The sequence below is a fragment of the Python bivittatus genome, unplaced genomic scaffold, assembly GCF_059951505.1.
Source record: "Python bivittatus isolate LINGU-HERP-01145 unplaced genomic scaffold, Pbiv_v1 ctg000610_np1212, whole genome shotgun sequence".
Taxonomy (NCBI): Eukaryota; Metazoa; Chordata; class Lepidosauria; order Squamata; family Pythonidae; genus Python; species Python bivittatus.
Window position 1 is genome coordinate 1,046,332 of NW_028277088.1, and position 26,866 is coordinate 1,073,197.

At 46.6% G+C, this 26,866-nt stretch overlaps 1 protein-coding gene across 1 annotated transcript; it reads left to right on the forward strand.

The window, feature by feature from the left end:
• Window positions 1-26,866, forward strand: LOC103065089 (EH domain-containing protein 3). The gene is made up of 6 exons (XM_088150303.1): window positions 1-474; window positions 9,621-9,797; window positions 13,027-13,124; window positions 21,062-21,474; window positions 23,119-23,283; window positions 24,084-26,866. Exons 1-6 carry the CDS (start codon window positions 248-250, stop codon window positions 24,609-24,611), a joined length of 1,608 nt encoding a protein of 535 aa, XP_088006429.1. The 5' UTR covers window positions 1-247; the 3' UTR covers window positions 24,612-26,866.

Genomic DNA, 26,866 nt, shown 5'->3' on the forward strand with positions numbered 1-26,866 from the left:
GGCCCCGGGGCCGCTTCCGCTTCCGGGGCTGGCAGCTGCAGGGCTGGCATTTAAACTCCCGCCGCCGCCCCGTGGAGTCCTCGCCTGCGCGGCGGAGGCGGAGAAGCGGAGACGGCCAGGCCCGGCTTTCCCGCCGCCGCATGCCTGTCTGGGCGCGCGGGGACCCGGCCCGGCGCCTCTCCCATTCATCGCTTGAACGAAGGCCGGGCGGAGGCGGCGGCGGCCGCTCCCCGTCGCGGGCGCCGAGATGTTCAGCTGGCTGGGCCGCGACGACCGTCGCAAGAAGGACCCGGAGGTCTTCCAGACGGTGAGCGAGGGCCTGAAGAAGCTCTACAAGGCCAAGCTGCTGCCGCTGGAGGAGCACTACAAGTTCCACGAGTTCCACTCGCCCGCCCTGGAGGACGCCGACTTCGACAACAAGCCCATGGTGCTGCTGGTGGGGCAGTACTCCACCGGCAAGACCACCTTCATCCGGTACGGCGCCTCTCGGGGCCCCTCGCGGGCGGTGGAAAGGGCAGCCGTCGGCGGCGCACGCCCAGCGGAGTAGGCCTTTGGGGCCCCTTGGCACCCCCCGGGTTAAAGTCTCACGCCCTCGATTTTTCGGCCCACCACGGGCGGAGGGGATCGGTGGGCGCGGTAGCCTTGTGGTGAGGAGGGGGTGGGTAGTTGTCAGCCCTCAATTGGTAGCTCTCACCCAGGGCTTCTCAAACTTGGCCCCTTTAGGATGGGTGGGCTGCAACTCCCAGAATTCCCCGGCCGGGGAATTCTGGGAGTTGCAGCCCACCCATCCTAAAGAGGCCAAGTTTGAGAAGCCCTGCAGTCTAACCCATTTGGTGTAGGGGAGAAGCACGAGACGGCTGAAAGAAGCGGGCATAAAGCGCACCGTGGGCAAAGAAGGAAAATTGGGCATTTATTTCGGTTTCATTTCGGCCGTAAACGCAATCTGTTTTTTCTCCCTCTCCCCGCCGTCTGCTTTCAGGAGTGCAAGTCTCAGCCTGCTCTTGGAAAAAGCAAAGCTCCTTTGCCATAGCTCCTAACTGGCTTCTCTTGCTCTGGGTTGGGTGTTGCTCGGCCGGTTGGTCCTTTTCTTCTTTTGGTGTCCAAAAATGCTGGATTCAGGAAAGCACTGAGCTATCTGAAGAGCTTAGGAGGTTGGGAAGATGTAAAAGGCAGTGGATCCATGCTAGAATAAATAAATATTGAAAAGGCCTGCTGAGAGTCCATAGAGCTCCGTTCTCCTCCATCCGGCCTCCTCCTTGCTTTTCACCACATCCTTTATCAGTGTGATATTTTTCTCTATTGTTAGTCCAGGAAGTAGAAGTGAGCAAGGAAATTAAAAATTCTGGAGCAAGTTTGGGGGTGAGGTTTTCACTCATGAATTCTCATGCTGCAAAAGAGATACGTCAATCTTTTCAAATACTGAAACGGTATGTTTCAGTATTTGAAAAAATCAGACAGATCTCAGCATTTTCAAGGACCTAGGGCAGTTGCTGCCATCATCTCATTCTCTGACCAACCCTAGTTTTTTTTGTTTATGTATTTCTATTGTCTGAGCATTGCCTATAATTTTGTGGGCTGAGCTGATGGGGTTCTGTAAACATAGCCAAGTCTTAGTGCTGAAAATGAGCATAGATGGAGGTAGTGTAGATTAACAAAGAATGTTTTGCTAACATCAATTTGGTAGAACTTAATATCAGTCTGAAAGTGCTGGCAAAAGACAGGAAAAAAAGAGGGTCTTTGCATGAGAAAAGCCTCTGGAATATTGAGTATGTTAATTCTAGGCAAATGAACAACTGTCCGTGTGATTAGATCAAATGGCCACAGAATTCCTTGCAGGTAAGTAGATGGCTTGTACGTATTTTAAACTGAATGCTTAGGAAAGAGCTTTGAAAATAAATATATATATAGTTTCTCTAAAGAGTTGATAGGCTAGATATTGGTGCCTAAGAGGTCAGACTAGACATACTTTAGTAGTCAGGTTCTCCAAGCTTTGGGAGATCAATACCAAGATATTGATTGGGTTTTCTGCAGGTGTTTTGCCCTGTGTCCTAGCGAGGCTTCCTCATTGCAGCAGTTCAGATCACTTTACAGGAGAACCTGATGTCTATTCTGAGAAATCCATACCTCAGAGTATTTTGAGGAAATAGTATCCTAGACCTAGGCTTTTAAAAAGCAACATCTCCTTCAAGCTGAGCTGAACTCTTGGTGACTTTGCGTACAAATCCATGTGATTTTCAAGACAACAAGATTACTGCTGTGTCGTTTTAGTGCTTGTAACGCAGTTTGGAGGCAAATTGGCAAGTCATAAGTCAGTGGAAGATTCCCAAGTAGAGATTTAGGTGAAGTTCTTGGGGTTCTCTGAGCTTGGTTGTTTTCGTGCAGATGTTTTGTTACCCAGCTAGGTAACATCTTCAGTGCTAGAAGGAGTGGGGTTTGCTCTCTGTTTATATACGGTAGCTTGCCCTGTCAGTGTTGGTGAGGGTGTTGTTTTCTCCTTGGTAGTTCCTTGATTAGGCAGCTATTTAGGAAGAGAGATTTACCTAAAGAGATTCAGGTACCTATATCCCAAATAGTGTTCAGGCTCAGTTGGGATGGTAAGCCAGTGCCAGAATTATGCTGTATTAGTCTGAAGTGGAACAGTCAGGATAGTCCTTATTTTTCAGAAGAATGAAGGGTTTGGCTGCAGAACTTTCTGTAATGTTACCTCTAATTCTGTTCTGGGTTGTACTTTGGTAGTGAATATCTACCAGTCTTTCTGCAAACCCCCCTCCCCCCAGAGCAATATAATGTGATGAGAGGTGACATAGACTATAACCAGGGCTTCTTTCTGCAGGGAGAGAATTGAAATGCTTTAATGGTTCGGGGTTTGTGGTAGGGCTGCCAGAAGAGGCATTTGTGCACCTACTTCATCTTTCTAGCTCTGCTCTGCTCCTTTAGAAGTGGCATATGCTGTACATAGCTGTGAGTGGAAAGCACCCAGGCGTGCTAAGCAGGGACGCCACCCAGTGTGCTCAAGTGTCTAACCCTAATAGGAAGCCTCTGTGAATGTTGGGCTGTATTGTTGATGTTCACTACATGCAGTGGGGAAGACATTTTATGAATTGGGTGGGGTGGACTACAACCTCTATGCTTGATAGACTCATTCCTGTCCTCCGCAAACCCAGAACACCCGAATGGGGAAGCCTGTCCTTTACTCTGATTTTTAAAACTAAGTTGTGATGCTTGTATGCGACTTCGAAATGTCTCTCTTAGGATGTGGGGCAAATTCCTTATAGAGTGAGCTTCTTTAACACGTGCAGAATTCCTGATCATGCCATTGGTCTGTCATCGTATAAGGGGCAATGAAACAGTTGGGTTTCAGATGAAGGAGCTGGGGTTTCTGAAAAAAATGCAAAGCAGTTCACAGTTGCTTTTCTTATAATGGCTTATTTCTTGAGAGAGTAAACAAGTGCATAGCAAGGACTAGTCCACTGTTGTCCAAACTTGGCCACTTTAAGATGAGTGGACTTCAACTCCCAGAATTCCCCAGCCAGCATGGCTGGCTGGGGAATTCTGGGAGTTGAAGTCCACTCATCTTAAAGTGGCCAAGTTTGGACAACAGTGGACTAGGGAATTGGGAGCATAGTACCTGGTGACCAGGTACTGAGTGATTCAGCTTTGTGACCTTGTGAAAATCTAAGAGGCAGAGATAGCATATTTATCCCACTGCTTGCCTTTGCTCTTGAGAGTCCATGGTGGCTTATGTGAGTGACTGGTCCAAGTATTGTGGCTGAGGGTAGATTTGAATCCCAGTCTAATGCAGGATTATTATTTTTTTTAACTGATTAAGATCTTTATGAGGCAGCAATTCGCTCATTCTAACAGGGTAAACTAGCAGGCTCATACAGAAACTTCAAGGAGAAAGAGGTGAATCTCCTGACTTTTCCTTAAAACAAAATGCCCTTTCAGATGTCCAGGTGTGTTGTCCAGATGATAACAATTTGAGCTTGCATATGTTAGAAGTGGGTTTAAATTATTGAGCAAATCTTATAGATCACTGTGTTTTATTGAACCATAGTTTACTGAAGAATTGCATGACAGAGTACTAAGCCTTAACATCCTGGGTTTCAAACCACAATGTTGGGTTCATATATTTTGTTAAGTCTAAAGGAAACAAACCCTATTACAACATAGTATGTGGTGTGATACCGTCTTCCACAACCTCGCACTCTCCAGATGTGTTGCTGTAGCTTTCGTAGCAAATGAGAATTACGGAAGTTGTAAACCATGTCTGCAATGCATCAGGTTCAGGGGACTGGTTATAAAATGTGCTGCCTATCTGTGCGGATATTTGTTGCTTCTGGTTGCATTTTCTCTCAACAACTTAAGGCAGTCCATGTGTCACTTTGCCCCAGCAATGACCTTGAGGTAGGTTAGGCTGAGTGGCTGACTGACTCTGTGGTTGAGCACAACTGAACCTTGGTCTCTTTGGTCCAAATGTGGCCAATGACTATAATATGCATTAATTGGCATGCTATGTATGTTTGATGCTTCTTTTGCAGGGCTGTCGTAATGAATTGCACACATACTCATACTGTGAGACTGCACCCCCCAGCTAAACCTTTTTTTTCCCCATCACAAACAAGCAGTATCATAATATCAGTTAGCCTTAATATCTTTATTCTTCCATGTAAGCTTCGAGCAAAGGTTATTGGTGCTACTGAACCTTGGCAACCTTCCTTTTTCAAGTGCAGGCTACCCTTTACCCATGTGTAATTAATAAAATATATTGTCTTTGTGTTTTTCCATCTGGTGATCTTTTATTACAGGTCTTTTTGTCTTATCCAAGGCACAATCGCCCTTCAGAATGTTAAGTAGGAATTCAGCAAGGCAGTTTAGAAGGAGGAGAAATCCATCTGTGTGTTTATCTAGAGCTCTTGCTATGTTGCACTGGAGATGTGGGAAAGGATGAGTATCTTCTGGGTGGCTGTGATGTCCCCAGTCGTAAGTCAGCTGTTTAAAGTTGCATTGGAAGACAATTGACCAAAAATCTCCACTTAATTCCCACTTTTTCTTTTTGAAAAATCTGGTACAGGCATGGCAAAATTGTCATTGTTCCAATCCCATTCTCTGTTGGACCTCTAAAATATGGGAAAGATCACAGAAACATGGTCATGAATCCTAAGGGCTTGAAAATAGAGAAGAACAGAGGCCCACTGTCAGCAAAGCAAAGCTGAGAAACGCCTGCCTGGCTCTAGGCTTACCAGCTGTGCCCCGGCAATGTTCTTGTTACTGGGAAGATACTCTCTTAAATAAGCTGGACTGGCATTTTCACCCTTCCTTTTCTACTCCTTTTCTCACCCCTGCATCAGGTCGTCTTCAAGTCAGGTCCTGCATCCAAGACTTCCTCCATCATTTGTTTGCTGTGCTAGCCACATTCTGTACAGTAGACTCAGCACAATAGCATCACCGCTTCCATGTGGCAGGAGAGGCCTGTAATCAATCCTTTTGTCTTGTTTATGGAGTCACTCCCTGCTTGGAATAGCCCTGCCTGAAGTCCCTAACTCTGCTGGTAATACAGTGTTAACCAGTTGCAACAGCATTTATTACTTAGGGTTCAGTTTCTCAATGCCTTGAAGAATTTATTCCACGTCAGGCGTTGCTTTTTGTATTTCTGCCTATTGCCTGCTTGGGGTTCTCTGCCCCAGAAAATTTCATCTTGCACCAGAGCAGCCTAGACAAGAATATTCCACCGTGGGGTGGGGGCATGTGTAGCCTAGGCTTGCATCTTCTACAGTTGGGGATGGGAAAAATGAATTTGGGGAACTATTTGTTCAATTCAGGTGTGGATTGGTGCCCTTGCTTCTCCCCCCCCCCTCACATTTCAAGGTCAGCTTCTGCCTGAAGTTCTTTAGAGATGTGCTGTGGATTGTTAGGGACAGGTTTGGAAACAAACTTTGATGCGAGTCTTTCATGTGGCTTGCCAATAAGGGACTGAGTGTGTGATTTATGTAACCTACAGCAAGCTTGTCTTTGTTATTTTATGACTTTTCAAATATCCTTTTCCAGCCCAGTGCTGTCCGGGTGTATTAGACTGCCCCTCCTGGGCTAACTAGGAGTGGTGAGAATTAAAGCCCAAAATATACAGAAGGTTGGATTCAGAAAGTTTGCAGTAGTGTAGTTTTAATCAGGATGTAACCTAGCTGCATTTGAGCAGAATAATTGAAAAGAACACACAGAAACTACTGATGTTTAAAAATATGTGTTTTAAATATACTTGTCAATGGGTGACTCTTCGTTGTGGGGCTTTTAAAGCTCTTGTGCTGGGGTGGCCTATGGATCACAACAGCTTGGTTGTCTCTTTCTCCCCCAGTCGGGTTCCTGATGGAGTCCTGGGCCTGCTGAACTCTCCTGAACCATCTGCTCAGGGAGTAGTGCTGTGGGTTTTCCACATCCTCTCAGCTTTTGCATCTAAGCAAATGAGCTCTGGGTTTTTCTTTACATTTGTGGATTCCTATAATAGCAACCTCTCTGCCTGTTTTCTTGTTTAGCTCACACTCATCTTGTGTAGCATACAAGGGTTTGGCTGCCCTCTGGGTGACAGAAATCATCTCCCCAGCCTTGGGCATACAGTGGTGTAGAGCAGTGTTTTTCAGGTGGACTTCAACTCCCAGAATTCCCCAGCCAGCATGGCTGGCTGGGGAGTTCTGGGAGTTGAAGTCCACGCATCTTCAAGTTGCCAAGGTTGAGAAGTTCTGGTATAGAAAAAAGTGTGATTAACCACCTTGTTGGTAAGTTGGCGTGGGCTTTGAACCTTCGGACTAAGGCAGCCCCTGGATGGAAGGGCAGCCCTTTACAGCTCCTTGATCGAAAAGTCTGCCCTATCAATTTTCACCAAGTCTTAGTTTGACAGCCATGTTGGAGGGGAATGATAGAGTTGCAGGCCAACACATTAGGCTGAGGAAGCGGCTTTAAAGCCTCTCTTTCCTGCTTTGGATCAAGTCAGCAACTCGCGTCTCATCTCATCTTTGGATTTATCTTACCACCGGTGTTTGAATATCTGTTCCTTCTCCAGCCAAGTGCTTTGATGACATGCCTTCTGATATCTCAGAGGCATCAGCTCGCCCTAATGCAGGGCCTTTGCAGTTCCCCATAATTGCATAGCATCACTCTCAGGGCTGGGGAGAGATCAGCTGCCGACCTAGGCACCAGGATCAAGGCTGCGACAACAGCCTAGTGTGAAATTTAAATGGCAGCTCCAATGCCAGTCTTGGATCCAGGTGCCAGTGGAAGGATCCACCAGGACCAGGCATATGGAATGGTTTGTTGGAGCTCTGCGGCTGCCCAGCCATGCTGTGTGGAAGCAGGGGAAGATCTCTCCAGTTGTGGGCTTCCTCTTGCAGAAGGTAGACTTGGGCACCTATTTCTAGCAAGCCAAGGCTTGGCAAGATCAGCTGAGGCTAAAGATCGGGGATAGTGGATTAAGCTTGTTCCTTCTTTTGTTGGTATTACACCCAGAAACAGTCTGACAACAGCGATACACTTGGTTACCTGCGTCCTTTGCCAAGGGAGAGGCTCAGGAGGGTCTTCCCAACCTGGTGCGCTCCAATGGCATTGGAAAAGCAACGTCCAGAAGTTCAGGCATCCTAGCCAATGGCTGGCTGGGGAGCTCTGGGAGGGCCTCAGGTTGGAAAGGATTGGCATACACAGTCACTATGTGGCAAGGTTGCTTCCGAATGTGGTCTGAGAGTAACTCTGTTTGTGCTTCCTGCATTGAGTAACACATAAGTGAAATCAGCCCTCAGTTCTGTGTGCTTTCAGGTGGTTCCTGTTCCTTGGGCATGGAGGGGGAGGGAACCCTATTTCTTTCTCTTGGAAGATCTAATAGGTTGGATATCCTATTTGGATGGTCCCCATGGAGATTCACAGCCTTCTGCTAGGAATTCTGAGAAAAGTTGTCTGATACTCTTAGGCAGGCAGGCCCTATGCAGCGCAAGAAGACATCTCGCAGGACTCCTAGCTGAAGGTTGGGAATCCCAGGAGCTATAGTCCCAGCCCTTCCAGAAAGTACCAGGTGAACAGACGCTGCAAAGCTCTCTCCAGATGTCGTGGACAACAAGGCCCAACATTCCCAGCCCAATTGGCCAGCCATTGGGGTGTATTAAGAGTGCATCCCCATATCTGGAAGGCATTGGGTTGGGGAAGACGGGGGATTCGCTAATGAAGCCCTGATAATTCCATTTGCTGGAGGGATTACTTAAGCCCCCATAAATGTTGGTAAGCACCTTCTTCACTTTGGCTGATATTTTGGAGTGGAGCATGGGATTCTGGCCACGGCTTTTTCCAGTGACTGCTTACAGTCCTCTCTTCGTGTGCTGGATAGTTTCTTGAAAGGCGTCCAGCCTTACGTGCCGGTAGCTCAACCCCAAATAGTCTTTTCAGTGGACTTCTGGAGGTTGAGCAGAGCGGTGCAGTTGTGGGAGCTGATAAAAACTGTTCCCTGTAACATCTGGAAGTGCAGAGAAAGCGCTGCAGCCCCAATCCTTCCCTTGAGGCTGCAGAGCATGGCAAAATTGGAATGGCTTAATGGGTGGTGCAGCCAGGCTGACCCCGGAAGCAGCAAGAGGACTCTTCCCAAGCAGGTCCCCTCCAGATATGCAGGACTTCACTTCCCATTGTCTCTAGCCACCATACTGGAGGAGCTGCACTTGCTGAAGATGATGGAACTTGCAGTCCAATGCATTTGGTTAGCGCCAAGTTGGGGAAGCCAACAAGTATGCGTGAGGTTTGGTAGACTACTTAAGAAAATGTTTCCCTTCGATCCTGAAGCTGCATTCACACATTCAATGGAGTATGTGTGGGCTAACCCTAACTCTAGCAGAGTGAAATGCACCTGATGGTTCCATCCCTTACGCCTGCCCAAACCTCACCTGTTGAGACCGTCCCACCTCCTGTTTGAATGCAAGCAGAATCTCTCCAGGAAGATCCTGAAAAGGCAGGATTTACGATCCCGAGTGGTACATTAATTTTTTCCAAGCCCCCTTGCTCAATCCAGAGAGGTCTGGGCCAAAGGAACCATCTGAGAGATGTGGTGAGGTGTATCAGTGTCTGAAGTCCCATCTTGCTACTTACTTTGAATGTCCAGGCATTCTTGCAACCAGCCTTAAATATCTCTGGGGAAGAGAGCAAGTGTTATGTGACTTGCAGAGGTTACATAATATATTTGTGGAAAGTTCCTGTTCAAGGGAAGAAGCTTTTAAGCTTTTCTAGTAAAGGAGAATGTTATCCACCCAAATCAGCTGCAAGATATGGAGTGCTTTTTTATGGCTCTGTCTCCAAAGTTCAGCCGTGTTGTTGATTGTAGAAGAGCCTTCCTACCGACAGATAAACCTCTGGGCCAAGCATAGGCAATGTGGTTGGCAGTTCCCCTCCCACCCCCGCACCTCCATCATGGCAGACATGCAGATAGGCAACTAGTTCCCATCCCCAGTGATTTCCAGAGAGCACCCACAACCAGCTCCCAGATATAGGTCAAGAACCCAAAACGTCACCCCCACCACCACCATCCTGTGCTGAGCTTCCCATATTTCTACAAGTAAGACAAACAAACGATGCCTTTTGTGCTTGATGACTGGTTTTAGGTACCTCCTGGAGCAAGATTTTCCTGGCATGCGGATCGGGCCTGAGCCTACCACAGATTCCTTCATTGCGGTGATGCAGGGTGAGGTGGAAGGCATAATTCCTGGGAATGCCCTGGTTGTGGATCCCAAAAAGCCCTTCCGGAAACTGAACGCCTTCGGGAACGCCTTCTTGAACAGGTCAGTCTGCTGCTGTTGGCTTCCAAACTTGTTTGACTGGAGAGATTGGTTTTGCAGGTCTGGGTCAGGTAGAATCAGGGCACGGTCTGTTCTCCAGCAGAACAGCTTGACCTTCTGGGCTGTTAATCACTTTTTCAGCTTCAAAAACACTACCTTTAACCAAGGTAAGGCAAGGGCCATTTCAAATGTACGACTGGGCAGCTCTGTGCCACATCCCTTGGCCAAAAACGGGCTGGATCCCAACATCCCAGCTCGCAAGAATTGACTTATTTATTTATTTAACAAATTTGTACGGCTGCTTGCCTAGCCAGAGGAACCCTGATGCTGTACAATGGATGCTGCTGTGTGCCACAAAGGCTGGAAGGGTCCCTGGGAACAACTTGCTTGAGAAAGCATTTTCTGCAAGGGAGAGGAAACATGTATTTAAAGAGGAGGCCGGTCAGATTGGTCAAAAGAGCAACTTTGAACCCAGTGTGTCTTGCTGAAAACTAACATCAATGAAGCTGAGGACAAGCCTTTTCTGGGGGGGGGGGGGGGGGGGGCACTGTTCCCCCTCTCTGTCCTTGACTCAGTCTCGGCTAGAAGCCACAACGGGCAGGTTGTGACCCCAAACTCCAGGCACATGTCCTGAAGAGGAATTCTTTGGCAGGGGAGGGTCCTGGGTGTTTTCCAGCTCCTCAGCAGGGCCCAAATGCTCTTGGGTTACACAGGATTCTAGTGGTGAGCAGCGTTCTTCGATATGCATGTTCCTGCTTGTTAGACAGGATAACAAAGAAGGAAAGAATAATAGCGTTTGGACAGAATTAGGAGCCACAGCATGTAGCTATAACTTGAAGCTCTTGCTGCAACACCCATTTTTCCTTCCCTTCCCCTCTACACGTGCCCAGCCACCTACCCATTTCAGTCCCTCTTTTGAGGCCTCAAAGCAGTCCTCGAGTGGACAATGCCAACCTTTTGAGGCTGTTTTAGAGAAGGCCAATTTCCTAGTTTAGGGGATTTATGATGCAAAGTTAAGGATGGGCTAATATTCTTGGTCCTGCGCCTTCCAGAGAGAGCAGATGCAGCTTTACTTGGGTTCTTCAGTCCAACATCAGCTTCATTCAGCGCCTACAAGCTCTTTGTTCTGATTCATTAATATCAGGCCAGCCTGCCTAAACTGGAGACTCTTGTTATGCTGGTCTATGACCGTAAAAAAGATTTGATTTGATCTGGACACTCTGCCAGCTGCACAGGACTCTTTATGTCCTCATCCCCAGCCAGCCAGCGGGCTTTGACCCCTAGCTTTTACTTTTAAGCAGAGACTAGGGGTGTGTGGAGCATTTCATTTTGAAACATTTTGAGTGTGAAATGTTGTGAAATGTCTCGTTTTGAGTGCAAAGCTGCTTCCTAGAGTTACCTCGGTCCCACAGATGAACTTAACTTTGTACTTAAAGGAAGTACAAAAGGCCTCATTTTGCATCCCAAGCAGTAGTTTTCTGCTCATTGTGGGTGCTGGGTGAAATTTTGTGTTTGAAATGATTTGAAATACAACACGTGGCACACCTCTGGTGAAAACGAGCTGTGAGGGCATTGGAAAACAGGAGGAGTTGCTCTTTTCATTCGCATTTTTTTAAAATGAAGGAATTAGAAACATTAAGCCAAATTAGAAGTGGAGTCCTTGGGGTTCTCTGAGCTTGGTCGCTTTCTTGCAGACGTTTCGTTACCCGGCTAGGTCACATCCTCAGAGTACAAATTAGAAGCAGCCTCCGGCTGTAGACCTCTCCTGGTTTCCTCCTTTCTGATGGGGACATTTTGACAGGCAGAGGCTGCCTAGCAACATTCTTTTTTCAGCCCTTCTGGTATGTGAGCTATTGTGTTTGCAACAACAACTGTCCTGTGGGGCAGCCCCTAAAAAAAATCTTGGCTGCCCATTTATTGCAGAGAAAGCCTCAGCTGTGACAGTCAGCTGTGTCCTCCTCAGCTGAAGACGCCTAACTGGGACTCTGGTTTCTACTTTTTTGTCCAAGCTGTCTTTTGAGGAGCTGAACTCTGGTCTGTGAAACTCCTTTCTGACAACCTGTAGTGCATTTCCAGCTGTTGGCTTCTTTCAGAATAATTTCACTCTGGACCCTGCTGTTTTTTTAGATGGTAATATGCATTCTGGAGGCCCCAGCTGATTTCGGTCCCAGAGGTCTCCTTCGATGGCACTGCAACGTACCTTTAACACTCCTGGGTGTGTCGAGTTGGTGCCATTTTCAGGCAGGTCAGAGAAAACTCTGCGGTGTCTGTGTTTTCCTGGCTGAATCTGCCCCAACTATTCTGGCATTTAATTAGCCCACCGCTGTTCCTCAGATGCGAGCGAGCTGAGATGACGGAGGTTGGGTTCCTGCAGTGAATGCTTAAGAGAAAGAAAAACAAAAGCCATTTCTAGAGGAATCTAAATTAGCAACAAGTACAGTACTTATTTCCACACCACAACATTTAATCATTGGAAGAGGGACTGGAAACTTGTTAACAAGTTCTCTGCATAAAGCCTATATTTAATTCGTTTGGACAGCATTAAACCATCATTTTCTTTTCCAAACGTTTGCAATTCTGGCCCCCAAATAAGGGGATAGAAGGCAGCTGGCTCCTGGTAAGAGCCATGTCTAGATTTACCTGGGCGAGGCAAACTGCTGTTTTTCCCAACATAATTCTTGTGAGACCTATTAAAACTACAGCCTCCAGTGTCTGTGAAATCAAAAAGGATGTGAAAGCAATAAACACGATTCCATCTTTAGGATAGAAATAAAATTGCTTCACGTTAGGTTTTGTACTTCCCAATGCTGGGTTTTGAGTTCAGGATTAGTCTACCCTGTTTGAATTGGGGTCTTGAGGGAAGTCTAATATGAAATGTCTAATTTCCAAGCCTTTTTGCCCAGTTTGTAATATCCTTCAAGATGGAGGATTAAATACCACCGGAGATCAGGATGACAGTCAACCATTTTGCATTAAAATACAACATACAGCAGTGTTTCGCAGCCTCGGCCACTTTAAGATGTGTGGACTTCAACTCGGTGCTGGCTGGGGAATTCTGGGAGTTGAAGTCCCTGTCTCTTAAAGTGGCTGAGGTTCAGAAGCACCGCCATAGAGAATCATGAAAAGAATGTAAGGGGCATGAACCATTCATACCCTAGAAGTGAGCCATGTTCTTTCTCCCCTCCCCCCCATATTATTTAATGCTTTTTCCTTGTATTTTTTTTCCCCCCAGATTTGTATGTGCTCAGCTGCCAAATGCGGTCCTGGACAGCATCAGTGTGATTGACACGCCAGGGATCCTGTCTGGGGAGAAACAAAGGATTAGTCGAGGTGATGTAAAATGGAGTGACTTCTAACTGGAACACATCTCCTGTGAAGTTGGCTCAGGTCTTGTTTCTAGAACAGTGTTTCTCAACCATGTCAACTTTAAGATGGGTTAGGGTTAGGGTTTAACTTTAAGATGGGTGGACTTCAACTCCCAGAATCCCCCAGCCAGCCATGCTGGCTGGGGGATTCTGGGAGTTGAAGTCCACCCATCTTAAAGTTGACACAGTTTAAAAAAAGGTGGTCTAGACCCATAAAGCTGTGAGCCAAGTTGGTGGTCTTGGGTCCATTTTCATAGTGCCCTTAATTGACTGAAGTGTTGGCTTTGCAAGAACCTCCAATGTGCTAAAAGTGATTCCAGAGACAGCAGACCAGGGTAGACCACATGTACGGTTGGTGGCAAGGCCTAGGCCGCTTCAAGCAAAGATGCAGCGGTGCAGGGGGATTGCATGCTCTTGATTGCTTCTCCTCCCCCTGAAAAAATGGGTTGACCTTTATTAATAGCGGTGAGCAGTATTTGGATCTCAAGCAGGCACCCGCTCTCGGTCTCACCAGCTGCCTCTTAAAAGAGAGAGGGCTTTTCCTCTTGTGTGTCATTCGAGGCCTGATCCAGAACTCTCTGCTTGCAAGCCGTCCTCAGGGACTGTCTGTGTGCAGACCAGCAGGAACCTTGCCCTGTTCTAGGTCCCCTGCTGGACCCGTGGCTACATTCCTTCCCGGTGTTCTAGGAGTTAAGGGTCATTTCAAACCTTTTCCAATGATATCACCTGCTGAGCGTTGAACACTGATCTGGGGATCAGGTGACACCGTTGGCATTCTCTTAACTCACTGGGCGATCCCTTCAGAGGGCTGCCTGCTTTGCAGAGGAATCTATATCTCGGGTCTCATCTAGTTCCAGTCTGGTTAATAACAAAACAACAAGAACAACAATAATAATTTATTAAACTTGTAGGCCACATGACTCTCAGTGACTCTGGTTCTTCTCCAGCTATTCCAAAGGAGGTTGTCCCAGATGCTTCCTTGCTGGATCTGTTGCTTGGGGAGAGGACAGATTGATGCAGAACAGCATCATTTCTCCCTTTGTTTTCCCTTTGATGCTTTTCAGCTTACTTCCATTGTGGCTCTGTAACCACTGTTACCTGGGGTTAGACGTTGATTTTGTTAATATGAGAAGGAGGTGCCCTTCCCCAGCACAGGAGGTAACTGTGGGATTACAGGACAGTAAGTAAAACCCAGCTGGTTGACCCTGCAGGACTGGTTATGGCCAGCAAAGAGGTTGCCTGCTCGAGCAAGACCCATGGAAGTGGGGTGGGGGGGGCTCCCCTTTGCTAGAGAGGCATCTGTCAGGTTGCTTCTATTGGGATTCCTACAACTCTGTGTGCCCAGTTCCAGTCCAAAGGCCTCACTGCGTCTAAAGCATGGTACAGCCAAGGTTTCCTGTGTTTGGATAGGATGGTAAGATTGTTTGGCATGCCATGTGGAAATGCCAGTGCATCTCAAGTCTATAAATCTATAGCCTCCCTTCTGAGCAAGAAGACTAATGTCTCCAGGCACCTGGTTGAGTGGCGCATGGCCAGAGCTGGTCCAGTATGATAGTGAGGAAGGTACTCATTGTCAAGCCTCCCTGGCTGATGGCATTTTATATCGTGACCTGAAGAAGCATCTTTACTTGTCCAAACTAGTTCCTGGAATAATGTTTAACCCATTTTTTCCTTTTAAAAAAAAGCAGCATTTGCCCACAAACTCCCATCTGTGATTCTGTGAACTTACCATTGTTCAGTTGTATTCTTGGGCCATGTTCAATTACAGCCAGCACTGAGGGCAGAGGGGGCTCTTGAAGCATATTGATAAATTGAAAGAGAAAGGCTATAGCTGTAGCAAATGTCCTCTCTGTTATAAATAGGTTTTTATTGGGGGAGTGTCTATTTGACATGGCCATCTTCTCACTGTCCTTCCAAGTCTCCTTCCTGCCTCTTCATCCAAGAAATGAGGCTGATGCCACATTGCTGAATCTTCTGACCTTTGCAGTCATCCTTCTGATGGATGAGGCATGCTAAAATTTCTTCTCAAGATTGGTAGTGCATTCAGTGTTTCCTATAATGCAAGTCTGATTGGGTCAGATTTGAAAGCTTCATTCACAAAACCTTGTCTTTTTCTCAAAGCTGCTGTTGGCAACACTGGTGTTGATCCAGCCTGTGCTGTATGTTAGGGAATGGGGAAGGATGGGTGGTCTAGTCACCTGAAACTCTGCCATCCTTCCAGAGGTGCCATTCATGGACCTTCATTGGAGATCCCTTTTCAACTCCTTTTTGAGCAGAAGAGCTGTGTTTGATCTTAAAAAGGCAGACCAAGAGATGTGCTTCAATGTGCTGATGAGATACGCAGCTATACATCTCCATCCCTGGTGAAGTAAGTGATGCCGTGGCCACCCTTTTGCGGTGCCTGGAGGCTGTAAGGGTCTGGATGGGGAACAACAGGCTTCAGCTGAACTCTGGTAAGACGGAGTGGCTGTGGGTTAATGGCTCCTCTGTATCCGGGATTTTGTCATCTTTGGTGCTGGATGGGGTGGCACTGCCCCAGACAGACCCAGTGCGTAACCTGGGGGTCCTCCTGGACTCACGGCTCCTGCTTGAAGACCAGGTGGCAGCTGTGGCAAGGAGGGCCTTTGCACAACTTTGGGTTGTGCATCAGTTATGCCCTTTCCTGGATTGGGATGCCCTTCAAACAGTCACTCACGCCCTTGTTATCTCCCAGATAGACTACTGCAATGCGCTCTACATGGGGCTACCCTTGAAGAGTATCCGGAAGCTACAGCTGGTCCAGAATGCAGCCGCGCAGGCTATTGTTGGAGCCCCAAGGAGGGCCCGTGTAACGCCTCTGCTCCACGAGCTGCATTGGGTGCCAGTTTGCTTCCAGGTCCAATTCAAGGTGTTGGCTATCACCTTTAAAGCCCTACATGGCATGGGACCAGGTTACCTAAGGGACCGCCTCTCCCCTATGACTTCAACCCATCCCACCCGATCACACAGAGAGGGCTTGCTTCGGACCCCCTCAGTGAAAGAACGTCGACCGGCGGGGTCCAGAAGGCGGGCCTTCTCTGTGGTAGCCCCTGCTCTTTGGAACATCTTGCCCCCGGAAGTGAGACAGGCCCCCTCACTCCTGGCCTTCCGAAGGGCTTTGAAAACCTGGTTCTGCCGCCTGGCCTGGGGTGGGGTGGGAATACCTCAATCATGGGGATGGCTAGCCCCATAGAGGCCTTCTGCCTTCAGCCTCAGATTTTTCATCCTCTTGGACTCTCCTTCTCCTTTTTAGTTATGTTTTTAATTAAGGTTTTATGTATATATATGTTTTATGTTTTAATGTTTGTTGTGAATCACCCAGAGTTCCCCCATTGGGGGGAGATGGGTGGTTGAAAAATTTGATTGATAGATAGATAGATAGATAGATAGATAGATAGATAGATAGATAGATAGATAGATAGATAGAAGCCAGGGCCAGGGCAAAAAACACTTGTCAAATTGAACTTTACAATGGTAGCAATATTGGCAGGATCCTACAGTTGGCTGTGGAGCGCTTCAGCTGTGCCATAATGTAAGAGAACCGGCATCCATTTCTCTTCCTTATCGAATCACGCTGGAGCAATCTGGAAACTGGAATGTGCTTTGTCCTCATAGAAATGTTAGTTCTGGAAGTCTGACTACCCCCACATCTTCCTTGGCTGAGGCAGCAGAAACAGCCACTGCTGAGAAACAATTTTTAGGTCATTCCATTTTGAAAGGCCGGCTTGAGGCAAGAGATTTCCTAAAGGTTTCTCTGCTGCCTCCTTATTTTTCTTGGGAAGGAAGAATTTGCAGTTCTTCTCCTGGAGGCAGGAGGTGACTTACCAGCCTGAGGGTAGAACAATTTAAAACAGTTGTGTTGCTCTGTTGCATTACCAAAGCATAATGTCTCTTGAATAATCAGTTGGAACCAGCAAATCTTCAGGTAGGATTCATCTGCAGCAGGGGTAGATGTTTTCCTTTGCCACAGAAGCTGATGGATGGATAGATGGACTATAGCTCTCAAAGTTGAAAGCTGTGTTTGTGGGTGATTATGGGAGCTGTGGTTCAATTCATGTGGAGCGCGCTAGGTTGAGGAAGGCTGCAGTAGAACTTAGTTAAGTAACGATGGTGGTAAAACAAGACTTAGAAGCATGCACACCTGTGTGTGTTTTGCCACCCCACTCTCAGTTCGTGTGCCTTGCAAGCTGTCTGTTTTCCAAGCATGAGTCACATTAACTTTACTGAGAGGGAAATGTGAGGAGAAGGAAGTCCCAAAGGAATGCATATAATGAGATGCCATTGTTGAAGTCAGAAATCCAGAACTTTGTTTTATTCTTTTGCAAATTATGCATCAGATTGAGAGTTGCATCCTGCGGAAGAATTTAAGCAGTTTGAATATTCATGCATGTTTTAGCACAGGGCTCCTGAGCATAGCCAGAGTTTTAAGCGTGGCAGCCATTAATTAGCAGTCCCATAATAGCTTTGCTCCATATTAGTAGTGAGGCTTCAAGAGGAAGTGAATCAGACAGCGACTTAGCTGAAGTTGCAGTTTGACATTTAACAGGTGCGGCGCAGCATCGCGATTCTATTTTCATCTTTTGCCTTTTTACACTCAATTTCTAACCAATCCTGTCTTAGAACCCTGTCATTCCTTGTTGCTTGCTTATAAATACGCCCTGTTTTCTTTGTTTCGGCGTCTTGCCCATGGAGTGACCCTGAACATGTCGAGGGGAACTTTATTGGCTCCGCAAACCCTTCACAAAATGTTTGGAGACTGAAGTACCGCTTGAGCGGGGAACCAACCTCCACTTGTCCCTGCAGGGCCAAGTGAGAAGGGAAAGAAAACTTGTAAGTCGCAAACTGTATAAAAATAAATTCAGAAACTCCCTCCTACAGATTTTTCCCCAACTGTCAGGTTCACCCCAAGAAACTCAGCTGGACAATCCAGGAACAGCTCAGTTACTTTATTAGCTTGCACCTACTAGACAGAAACTCGCCAGACTAACTCTAACCCCCAACGACAGCAACTAAACACTCTGAATTCCTGAGGGTGGTGCCAGTCTCCTTCTCTTCACTCTCACACACTCCGGCTGAGGACCGAGGAGATGCTTGGGATTCCTCTCCCCCCCTCCCCGTGACCTTGGACCTCCTCGCCCATCCCTTCCATCACACCAACAGTGCCAAGTCTTGACAGCATTCCACTAACATTAAGTGTTAGCCCTTTGAGGTAGTCCAGACAAGACGCACAACCACGAGGACTAACTTCACTGCAAGGTGACATTAACAGAGGCTTGCAAGACCGAAAGCGTTTCCTGCCCCTTTCCTTTTACTCTCTGGCAAGCTAGGGAGGGTCCCTTCTGAAATGCTTCCCACATCCCCTCTCCTCCTGTGGGCTGAGCGATCTTTTATGTGCCGGTTGTCCAGTTTGTCTCCCAAGGACATTCCCACGTGCCATTACATCAGGGTCTGAACTCCACTGCCGCATCTTTTGGGGGCTGAACACCAGCGCTGAATGCAGGGCATTTACACGACGGAATAAAACATCCGCGTGTTAAAAGGAGGGGAACCTTTGAGAAGTTCAGAGGGGTGGACTCTGTTTAGGTTTCAGGCCCAAATTGCAAGCTTGGGGCCTAAGCTCTCTTCTTTCAGTGAAATTATTTTATGTCTCTCTCTCCTTAAAGAAAAAATAATAGTGACGAAGCCAGTAATATATTGTGCAAGAATCTTTAAAAAGAGGTCAGTATGATTTGACCTGGTATCAAAGTGCAGTAGTATAGTTTGTACCTTAAAATAGAGTCTGTACACCCGGACAACAAAAGGGATTCCAGGAAGCAGTTTTCATCTTAACTTTTCACAAGTTGGTCCGTGTAAATTCGCTGGGAGATTTTTCACCCCTCTGTGTTTGATGGCGAGGTCTTGGGTTTGCAGCGCAGGATGGCTTTGGGATAAGGAAACTCTCGGCCAAACACAGGAGGCCTGTAGGCCCACAGCCAGGATCAGGGTGCATTAAAACCTGTATTCCATTCGGCAAATGACTGGGCCAGGTGGGGCGTGCCTGTGAAATAAACTTTTTTAAAATTGCAAGAGCCTTGATTGATCATCTGTTTAAACGCCAAGCAAAGCATCCGAGTTGCTGTCCTTCGCATAGTTCTGCGTAAGGAAATATCCTTTCATCCTGGTAGTTCTTAACTATGTAAGATGATATTTTGGTTGCCCAGAACAGCCTCACTGTGGGTTTATTACATAATAGATAGCATCCAGAATGTCAGGTTACCCCTATTTGATTACACATGGAACTAAACTAAGGAGGGGGCTGCCTGCTGTTGCTGCACAGCGGAGGAGCTCTTTAACCCACCTTTGTAGGCAATTTACTCAGCTTTGTGCAGGCAGATGCCTTCTGGATATGGTGAGCTGTAAGTCTTATCCCACAGCCAGCATGACTAATGGTCATGCTCATGGGGTGATGGGAATTATAGTCCAACACACCCAGAGAAAATCTTGTTACAGAAGTTGCATTAATGGATTGCTTGCTTGCTCGCTTATTTATTTAGCTAGCTAGTAAATTTATATAGCCTCCCACCTCACAAAAAGTGACTCTAGGCAGCTTGCAAGCAGAATAACAATTAAAACCACATCACAATATAAAAAAATCAGACATAAATAACAACAAAAATAAAACCATAAAGGAAAACAACATAAAAGAACTCCAAGATGGTGAGAGAACAACCATCATTTAGCCTCATTCAACTACTTTCCAGGCTCCCTGTGGGTCCCCCAGGGTTGATGGAAGAACAGCATTTTCAAGGCTTTCCAGAAGGCTAGCAGAGATGGGGCTAACCTCACCTTGGGGAATGATATTTCAGAGGGCAGGGGCTACAGCAGAAAAGGCGCGTCTCCTGGGTCCCACCAGATGGAGCTCCTTAGTAGATGGGACCCGGAGCATCCTCTTTCGCTGGACCTGATGGAATGGGTAGATGTAACCGGGAAGAGACGGTCCCTCAAATAACCAGGTCCCATGCCGTGTAGGGCTTTAAAGGTCATTGAATTGCACCCAGAAGCAAACTGGCAACCCATGCAGCTTGCAGAACAGAGGGGTAACGTGTCATCCTAGAGGCGGACACAGCGGCCTGCACAGCCACATTCTGCACCAGCTGAAACTTCCGGATGCTCTTCAAGGGCAGCCCCATGTAGAGTGCATTACAGTAATCCATTCTGGAGGTGACCAGGGCATGAGTGACAGTGAGTAGAGCCTTATGGTGGAGGCAGGAGCGCAGCTGGCGCACAACTCAAAGCTGTTCAAAGGCCTTCCTAGCCACGACTGCCACTGCTCCTTGAGTAGGAGTTGAGAGTCCAGGAGGACTCCCCGATTGTGCACCGGGTCTGTCTGGGGCAGTGGCACCCCATCCAGTACCAAAGATGGTAAGTTCCCAAATCCAGAAGGCCCAAAAACTCAGAGCCGCTCAGTCTTGCCAAGGTTTAGCTGAAGCCTAATTTTCCCCATCCAGACCCCCACAGCCTCCAGGCACCCTTTACATTGAACCTTGTTGAAATGCCCCAAATTCAGGTCATTGTGAAAACGGCAGTTTAATAATTGTCTGGGTTGTGGGGGGGTTGCACGTTTTTCAGAATGGGGAATTGGATTTGATGGCCCAAGTGGCCCCAAGTCCCACAGCCCTTCTTCAGAAGATAAGTGTGGTCTGTAAAAGAAATTGTCTGGCAGGATTAAGTTCGTTGTTGAATTATGGAAGATTATAACCAAGGAGACAAGAAGGAAATCATTGTCAATTTTCTCCCAAGCTTCAGGAGCACCTCCATGGTTACAATAGCTATAGCTGCAGGAAGAGCTACAAGATCGTCTGCATAGCATCGCCTCCCTTCTTACTAAGTTCTCTTTCTTGACAGGGTATGACTTTGCTGCTGTCTTGGAGTGGTTTGCTGAGCGGGTGGACCGCATCATTCTCCTCTTCGATGCCCACAAGCTGGACATCTCAGATGAGTTCTCGGAAGTCATCAAAGCACTGAAGAATCATGAGGATAAAATGAGGGTCGTCCTCAACAAAGCAGACCAGATTGAGACCCAGCAGCTCATGAGAGTCTACGGTGCCCTTATGTGGTCTCTAGGAAAGATTGTCAACACCCCCGAAGTGATTCGGGTCTACATTGGCTCCTTCTGGTCCCATCCGTTGCTCATCCCAGATAATCGCAAGCTCTTTGAGGCTGAGGAGCAGGATCTCTTTCGAGATATCCAAAGCCTCCCCCGCAATGCAGCCCTTCGGAAACTGAACGACCTCATTAAACGGGCCCGTCTAGCCAAGGTGAGTCTTTCTAGAGGCGGGTGCAGGTGCACCTCTTGACTCGGAGGTGGAGACTCAGAAGGTCACTCCCTCTCGATCCTGGAGACTTTAGTGCAGTGTTGTCCAAACTTGGCCACTTTAAGATGAGTGGACGTCAACTCCCAGAATTCCCCAGCCAGCATGGCTGGCTGGGGAATTCTGGGAGTTGAAGTCCACTCATCTTAAACTGGCCAAGTTTGGACAACACTGCTTTAGTGGAAGGAAGAGAAGGGAAGGCCAAATTCTCTGTGGGTCGCTGCACTGCCAGCACGGTCGGCAAAGCCAGGTAGAGAATAATGCCGATTGTTTGGTTCGTGCCTGTGTTCAAGTGGGCGCGATGGGAACCTTGTTGCTTTGTTGGTCCTTTCTGAACGTGGAATTTTCCAGTTCTGAATATAAATGCTTTTCCAGGCATGATGTATTTCTTTACATTAGATGTTTATATTTCCTTTTGTAGAGGAACTTAAGGTGGCGTCAGCAGGGCTCCCATCAGTTCCTGGCAAATGGAAGGGGTAGAAATGGAAGCAGTAACAGACTTCATTTATCTGGGCTCCAAGATCACCGCAGACAGAGACTGCAGCCATGAAATTAAAAGACGCTTGCTCCTTGGGAGGAAAGCTATGGCAAACCTAGACAGCATATTAAAAAGCAGAGACGTCACCTTGCCGACAAAGATCCGCATAGTCAAAGCTATGGTTTTTCCAGTAGTAATGTATGGGTGTGAGAGCTGGACCATAAAGAAGGCTGAGCGCCGAAGAATTGATGCCTTTGAACTGTGGTGCTGGAGAAGACTCTTGAGAGTCCCCTGGACTGCTAGGAGGTCAAACCAGTCAATCTTAAAGGAAATCAACCCTGACTGCTCATTGGAAGGATCGATAATGAAGCTCAAGCTCAGATATTTTGGTCACCTAATGCGAAGAGAGGACTCTTTGGAGAAGACCCTGATGCTGGGAAAGATCGAAGGCAAAAGGAGAAGAGGACGGCAGAGGATGAGATGGTTAGAGAGCATCACTGAAGCAATGAGCATGAAACTGAGCCAACTCAGGGAGGCAGTGAAGGACAGGAAGGCCTGGCGCGATATGGTTCATGGGGTCACGAAGAGTCGGACACGACTTAACGACTGAACAACAACAACAGCAGGGCTCCTTCCTCCTGTTTTCCCCCTCTAAATCTGTGTAAGCTGGACAGAGAGAGAGGGATGGAGAAGGAGCCTCCATGGCTGAGGGGGGCTTGGACCTGGGCCTTCCCACTCCTGGTCCAGCACCTCCCCCCAGACCACCCTTGGATTGGAAGGGAGGGATTGGCCCAAAGTCCCCCAGGGAGCGTCCGCCTTGAAGAGGGGTCAGAACGGGACCTTCACCGCTGGCTCACGTTGCTTCCTGGATCACAGTTTCTCAACCTCAACTGCTACCAAATGATATCAAGGGTAACTGAGGAAAAACATAGCGTGGCTTTCTAGAACGGTGAAAATGCGATAGAAAAGGAGAGCGGATAATTTTAAGAAAAGGAGAGGATGAAATGTGGGTCATCGATATTGGGGAAATAAGAACTTTATGTACTAGAAATACTGTTGTGATCGGACTTTTTGTTTTAAAAAACAGCATTATTGGTTTGTTTTGTTCTTAGGTTCAAGCCTACATCATTAGCTCTCTCAAGAAAGAAATGCCATCTGTGTTTGGAAAAGATAACAAAAAAAAAGAGCTGGTGAACAATTTGGGGGAAATCTATGGTCGGATCGAGCGAGAGCATCAGATTTCTCCAGGAGACTTTCCTAATTTAAAAAAGATGCAAGTGAGTGTCAAAAATTAAATTAGCTCTTGATGGTATAGAGCAGTGTTTCTCAGCCTCAGCAACTTTAAGATGTATGGACTGCAACTCCCAGAATTCCCCAGCCAGCACACTGGCTGGGGGATTCTGGGAGTTGAAGTCCACACATCTTAAAGTTCCCAAGGTTGAGAAACACTGGCATAGAGTAAGATTGAAGCAAATATCTGCTGCTGTTCCAGTTTACCAGAAATGTTTTTAGTCCAAGAGAGAATTGGATTTTCACTTCTGAATGTTGCCGGGGAAAAGGCCACCTTAATTCTGTGTTAATCCTTTTTAGAACGTATGTAGGACATCGGGCACCACAGGAAAAGTAACAAGCACAAACTGGTGGCTGGAAGGCTGATCTTAATTTTTTTCTGGGTGGGTAAGGACCATAGTAATGTGGGGCAATGATGCAAAGTGGATTTGGGAGGGGAATTTTTGAGGCTTACCTTGTATTTTAATTTTGGTAATTTATATTAATTTGGTAATTTAAATTAATTTGGCAATTAATTTGGGATCCAGCAGTGAAAGAAGTCCAGTACTCTGCAGCCCAGTCTGGTCATCTTCCCAGATGTACTTGCTTGACCACTGTATGACTTAGAATGCTGTGATATGTAATCCCATTCTTCTTCCTAAAACCAGGTAGTTGGCAATTGTGGCTGGAGGGGCATTGGGTCATCAAAAGTGATTATCACTTTATCACCTCGATTATCATGGCTACCATTCTTCCCTGGAATGGCTGCACCATTCTCAGCCTGTTCTGTCTCTTCTGTCCTTTTCAGGAGCAGCTTCAAGGTCAAGATTTCAGCAAATTCCAGCCCCTGAAGAGCAAATTGTTGGATGCTGTGGAAGACATGCTGGCCAATGACATTGCCCAGCTGATGGTGTTGGTGCGCCAGGAAGAATCCCAGAGGCCTGTCCAGATGGTGAAGGGTGGAGCCTTTGAGGGCACCCTGCATGGCCCCTTTGGACATGGCTACGGAGAAGGAGCTGGGGAAGGAATCGATGATGCCAATTGGGTGGTAGCCCGAGACAAGCCCATGTACGATGAGATCTTCTACACCTTGTCACCCGTAGATGGGAAAATAACTGGGGCTAATGCTAAGAAAGAGATGGTGAGGTCCAAGCTGCCCAACACCGTCCTGGGCAAGATATGGAAACTGTCCGACATTGACAAGGATGGGATGTTGGATGATGAGGAGTTTGCTCTGGCTAACCATCTCATCAAGGTCAAGTTGGAAGGTCATGAGCTTCCAAGCGAGCTTCCACCCCATCTCATCCCTCCCACCAAGAGGAAACTAGCAGAGTGAGCGATTCCTGGAACACCATCAGGGAAATGGGGGGGGAGGTAAAGTAAATGTCCCTGGGCTGTACCTCTTGAGATAGGTGAGCTCCACTTCCTGGTGGGTAACCATATCGGAGAAGTGAAGAGGAATCAGATGTAGAACTGTCCAGTACTTTCTCATAATGTTATGCAATTCTCTCTTCTTGATAATATCCTTGTTGCCTGATACGTGTTTATAAAAGGAATGTTGTGATAGAAATTGAGGGAGGAAAGTACCTCAATCTGGGTGAGGATAACTTCTGTTGCTATTTGGCCAGGGGCTTGATGTCCCTCCTGGATTCATTTTCAACCATTTGAAGTAAGCATTGCAAATCAAGTCAACCCCTTAGATGAAATATACCTCTGGAGGGGAGTAGGGATTTACATTTGCACTTAAGTGTTTTGTGAAGAAATCTTGGTGTTCAGCCTTAGATATTTTGTTTTAGTGAATACTTGGGGTACAAATACATCTGCAGCATTACTTGGCGATGAGCCAGTCGTGGACCCGTTGTCTATCAGGAATTGTTCTTCTCTTCTTGCATTATCTTGCAGGATGATGGGAAGACTGTGCTAGAGTACGCCACACAAGAACACCCTTTTAGTGTTTTGGGAATTAGGACTCAGTTACCAATTCTTGGTTGTGAATGTGATCATCCAGATTTAAGAGCCACAAGGCTGGGGTTTGTGTAACCCACAGGTTCACAATCCAAAGGATTTGTGGAAGGTGAACAGCTCAGTTGAGCCTCATCTATGGAAATGCCTGCAAGATCAATGTCAGGGTATCTCCAGCTTAGATCATGGCCAGGGTCTTCCACCCTGTAAAACAAGCTAGAGCCTCCCCTATAGGTGAGCTGGACTAAAACTGTTCACTCTTGTTGTCTTACATCATATACATACACATGGTTAAAATTGCATGTCTATTCTATTTTGGTGTCGGTTCACTTTATTGTTGGGCATCCATTTACTGATCAAGCCTTCCCACCCCAATATTGCCTCTGAACAGCCTTCATCTGGTGTTATCCAGATGTACTGAGAGGTGACCATCTCCAGCTACATCTTCAGATGGGTTGAACTACATCTTACATCATCCCCAGTCAAAAGAGCCATCTGCTGGGGATTGAAACCTCTCTGTCTGAAAAGTGCTGGGCTAGGGTGGCTGATGAAGAAAAAGGTGAACCCAGATTGGAAGAGCTGAGCCAAACTATTTCCTCCCCCTCATTTCAAAATATGCCTCTTCCACCTCCTGATTTTGTTGGCATTAGGGGTAGAGCCACAAGCATCGTTGCTTTGTAAATGATGAACTTCTGCTGTGAGTTGAAGATGGGAGAATGAGGAACCAGGACGCCTATAACTTATTTTATTTTAATATTATATATAGAAAGATATATTCTGGGTGTGTAAAAAAATATCCTTATAGTGGTGCATTTATCATGTCTTAAAAAAAATAACCATAAACCATCATTAAAAAAGACAGATGAAGGCCAGAATGACTTGGTTTAGTGTTCTCATATACCGTACAGTTAAAGGGATTTTAGGGTGCTTCCAAATAAGCCTTTAGTGCAACTGCCTCGCTTCCTTCACGGCACTTCAGAGATACTTGTATTCTCTTCCGCTTGTAATTCTGTGTTTTCTCACCATTAGCCTTTCTCCTACCCATTAAAAAAAAATCTGATATATAGGAAAAGATATAAAGCTGCACAAAGGCTTTTGAGGGGAAGCATCAGAAATCATCCATTTAGAAGTAGCTGTCATCATTTTTAACTTTTCGCACGCCTAAGCATGTTTCTGCCATTTTAAAATTTTTTTATTATAAGAAAAAGGGAGAAAGCAAAAGCCTTTACCTCTTACACTTGTAAGTCTTACACGTAGTCTTGTTATGCAGTTCAATTATTAGCATTTAAATTTAAACTGTAGTAAGAGTGAAAAATGAAAGAAACTGGTATACACAATTAAGATTCTTTGGACCATTGCATAATTATGGGAATCTTTCTACCCTTGTATTTTTTTTTTACTTTCTTATTTGCATTCCAAAAAGCGCAGAGTGTCTCTCTGTTGCCTCTCAGTAGTTTGTTCCTCCAGCTTAAACCGTCTTTAGCCTCCCGTTTTGTGCAATTGCTAGTGATTTGTCTTGCCGTAATCGAGAATTGCTAAGTTCTGTGTTCCAAAGCTGTCTCACTGATTATTAGAAATCCAACTCTTAATAAAGTGAATGGGGCATAACCTCTCTTCCCTTGGTGATAA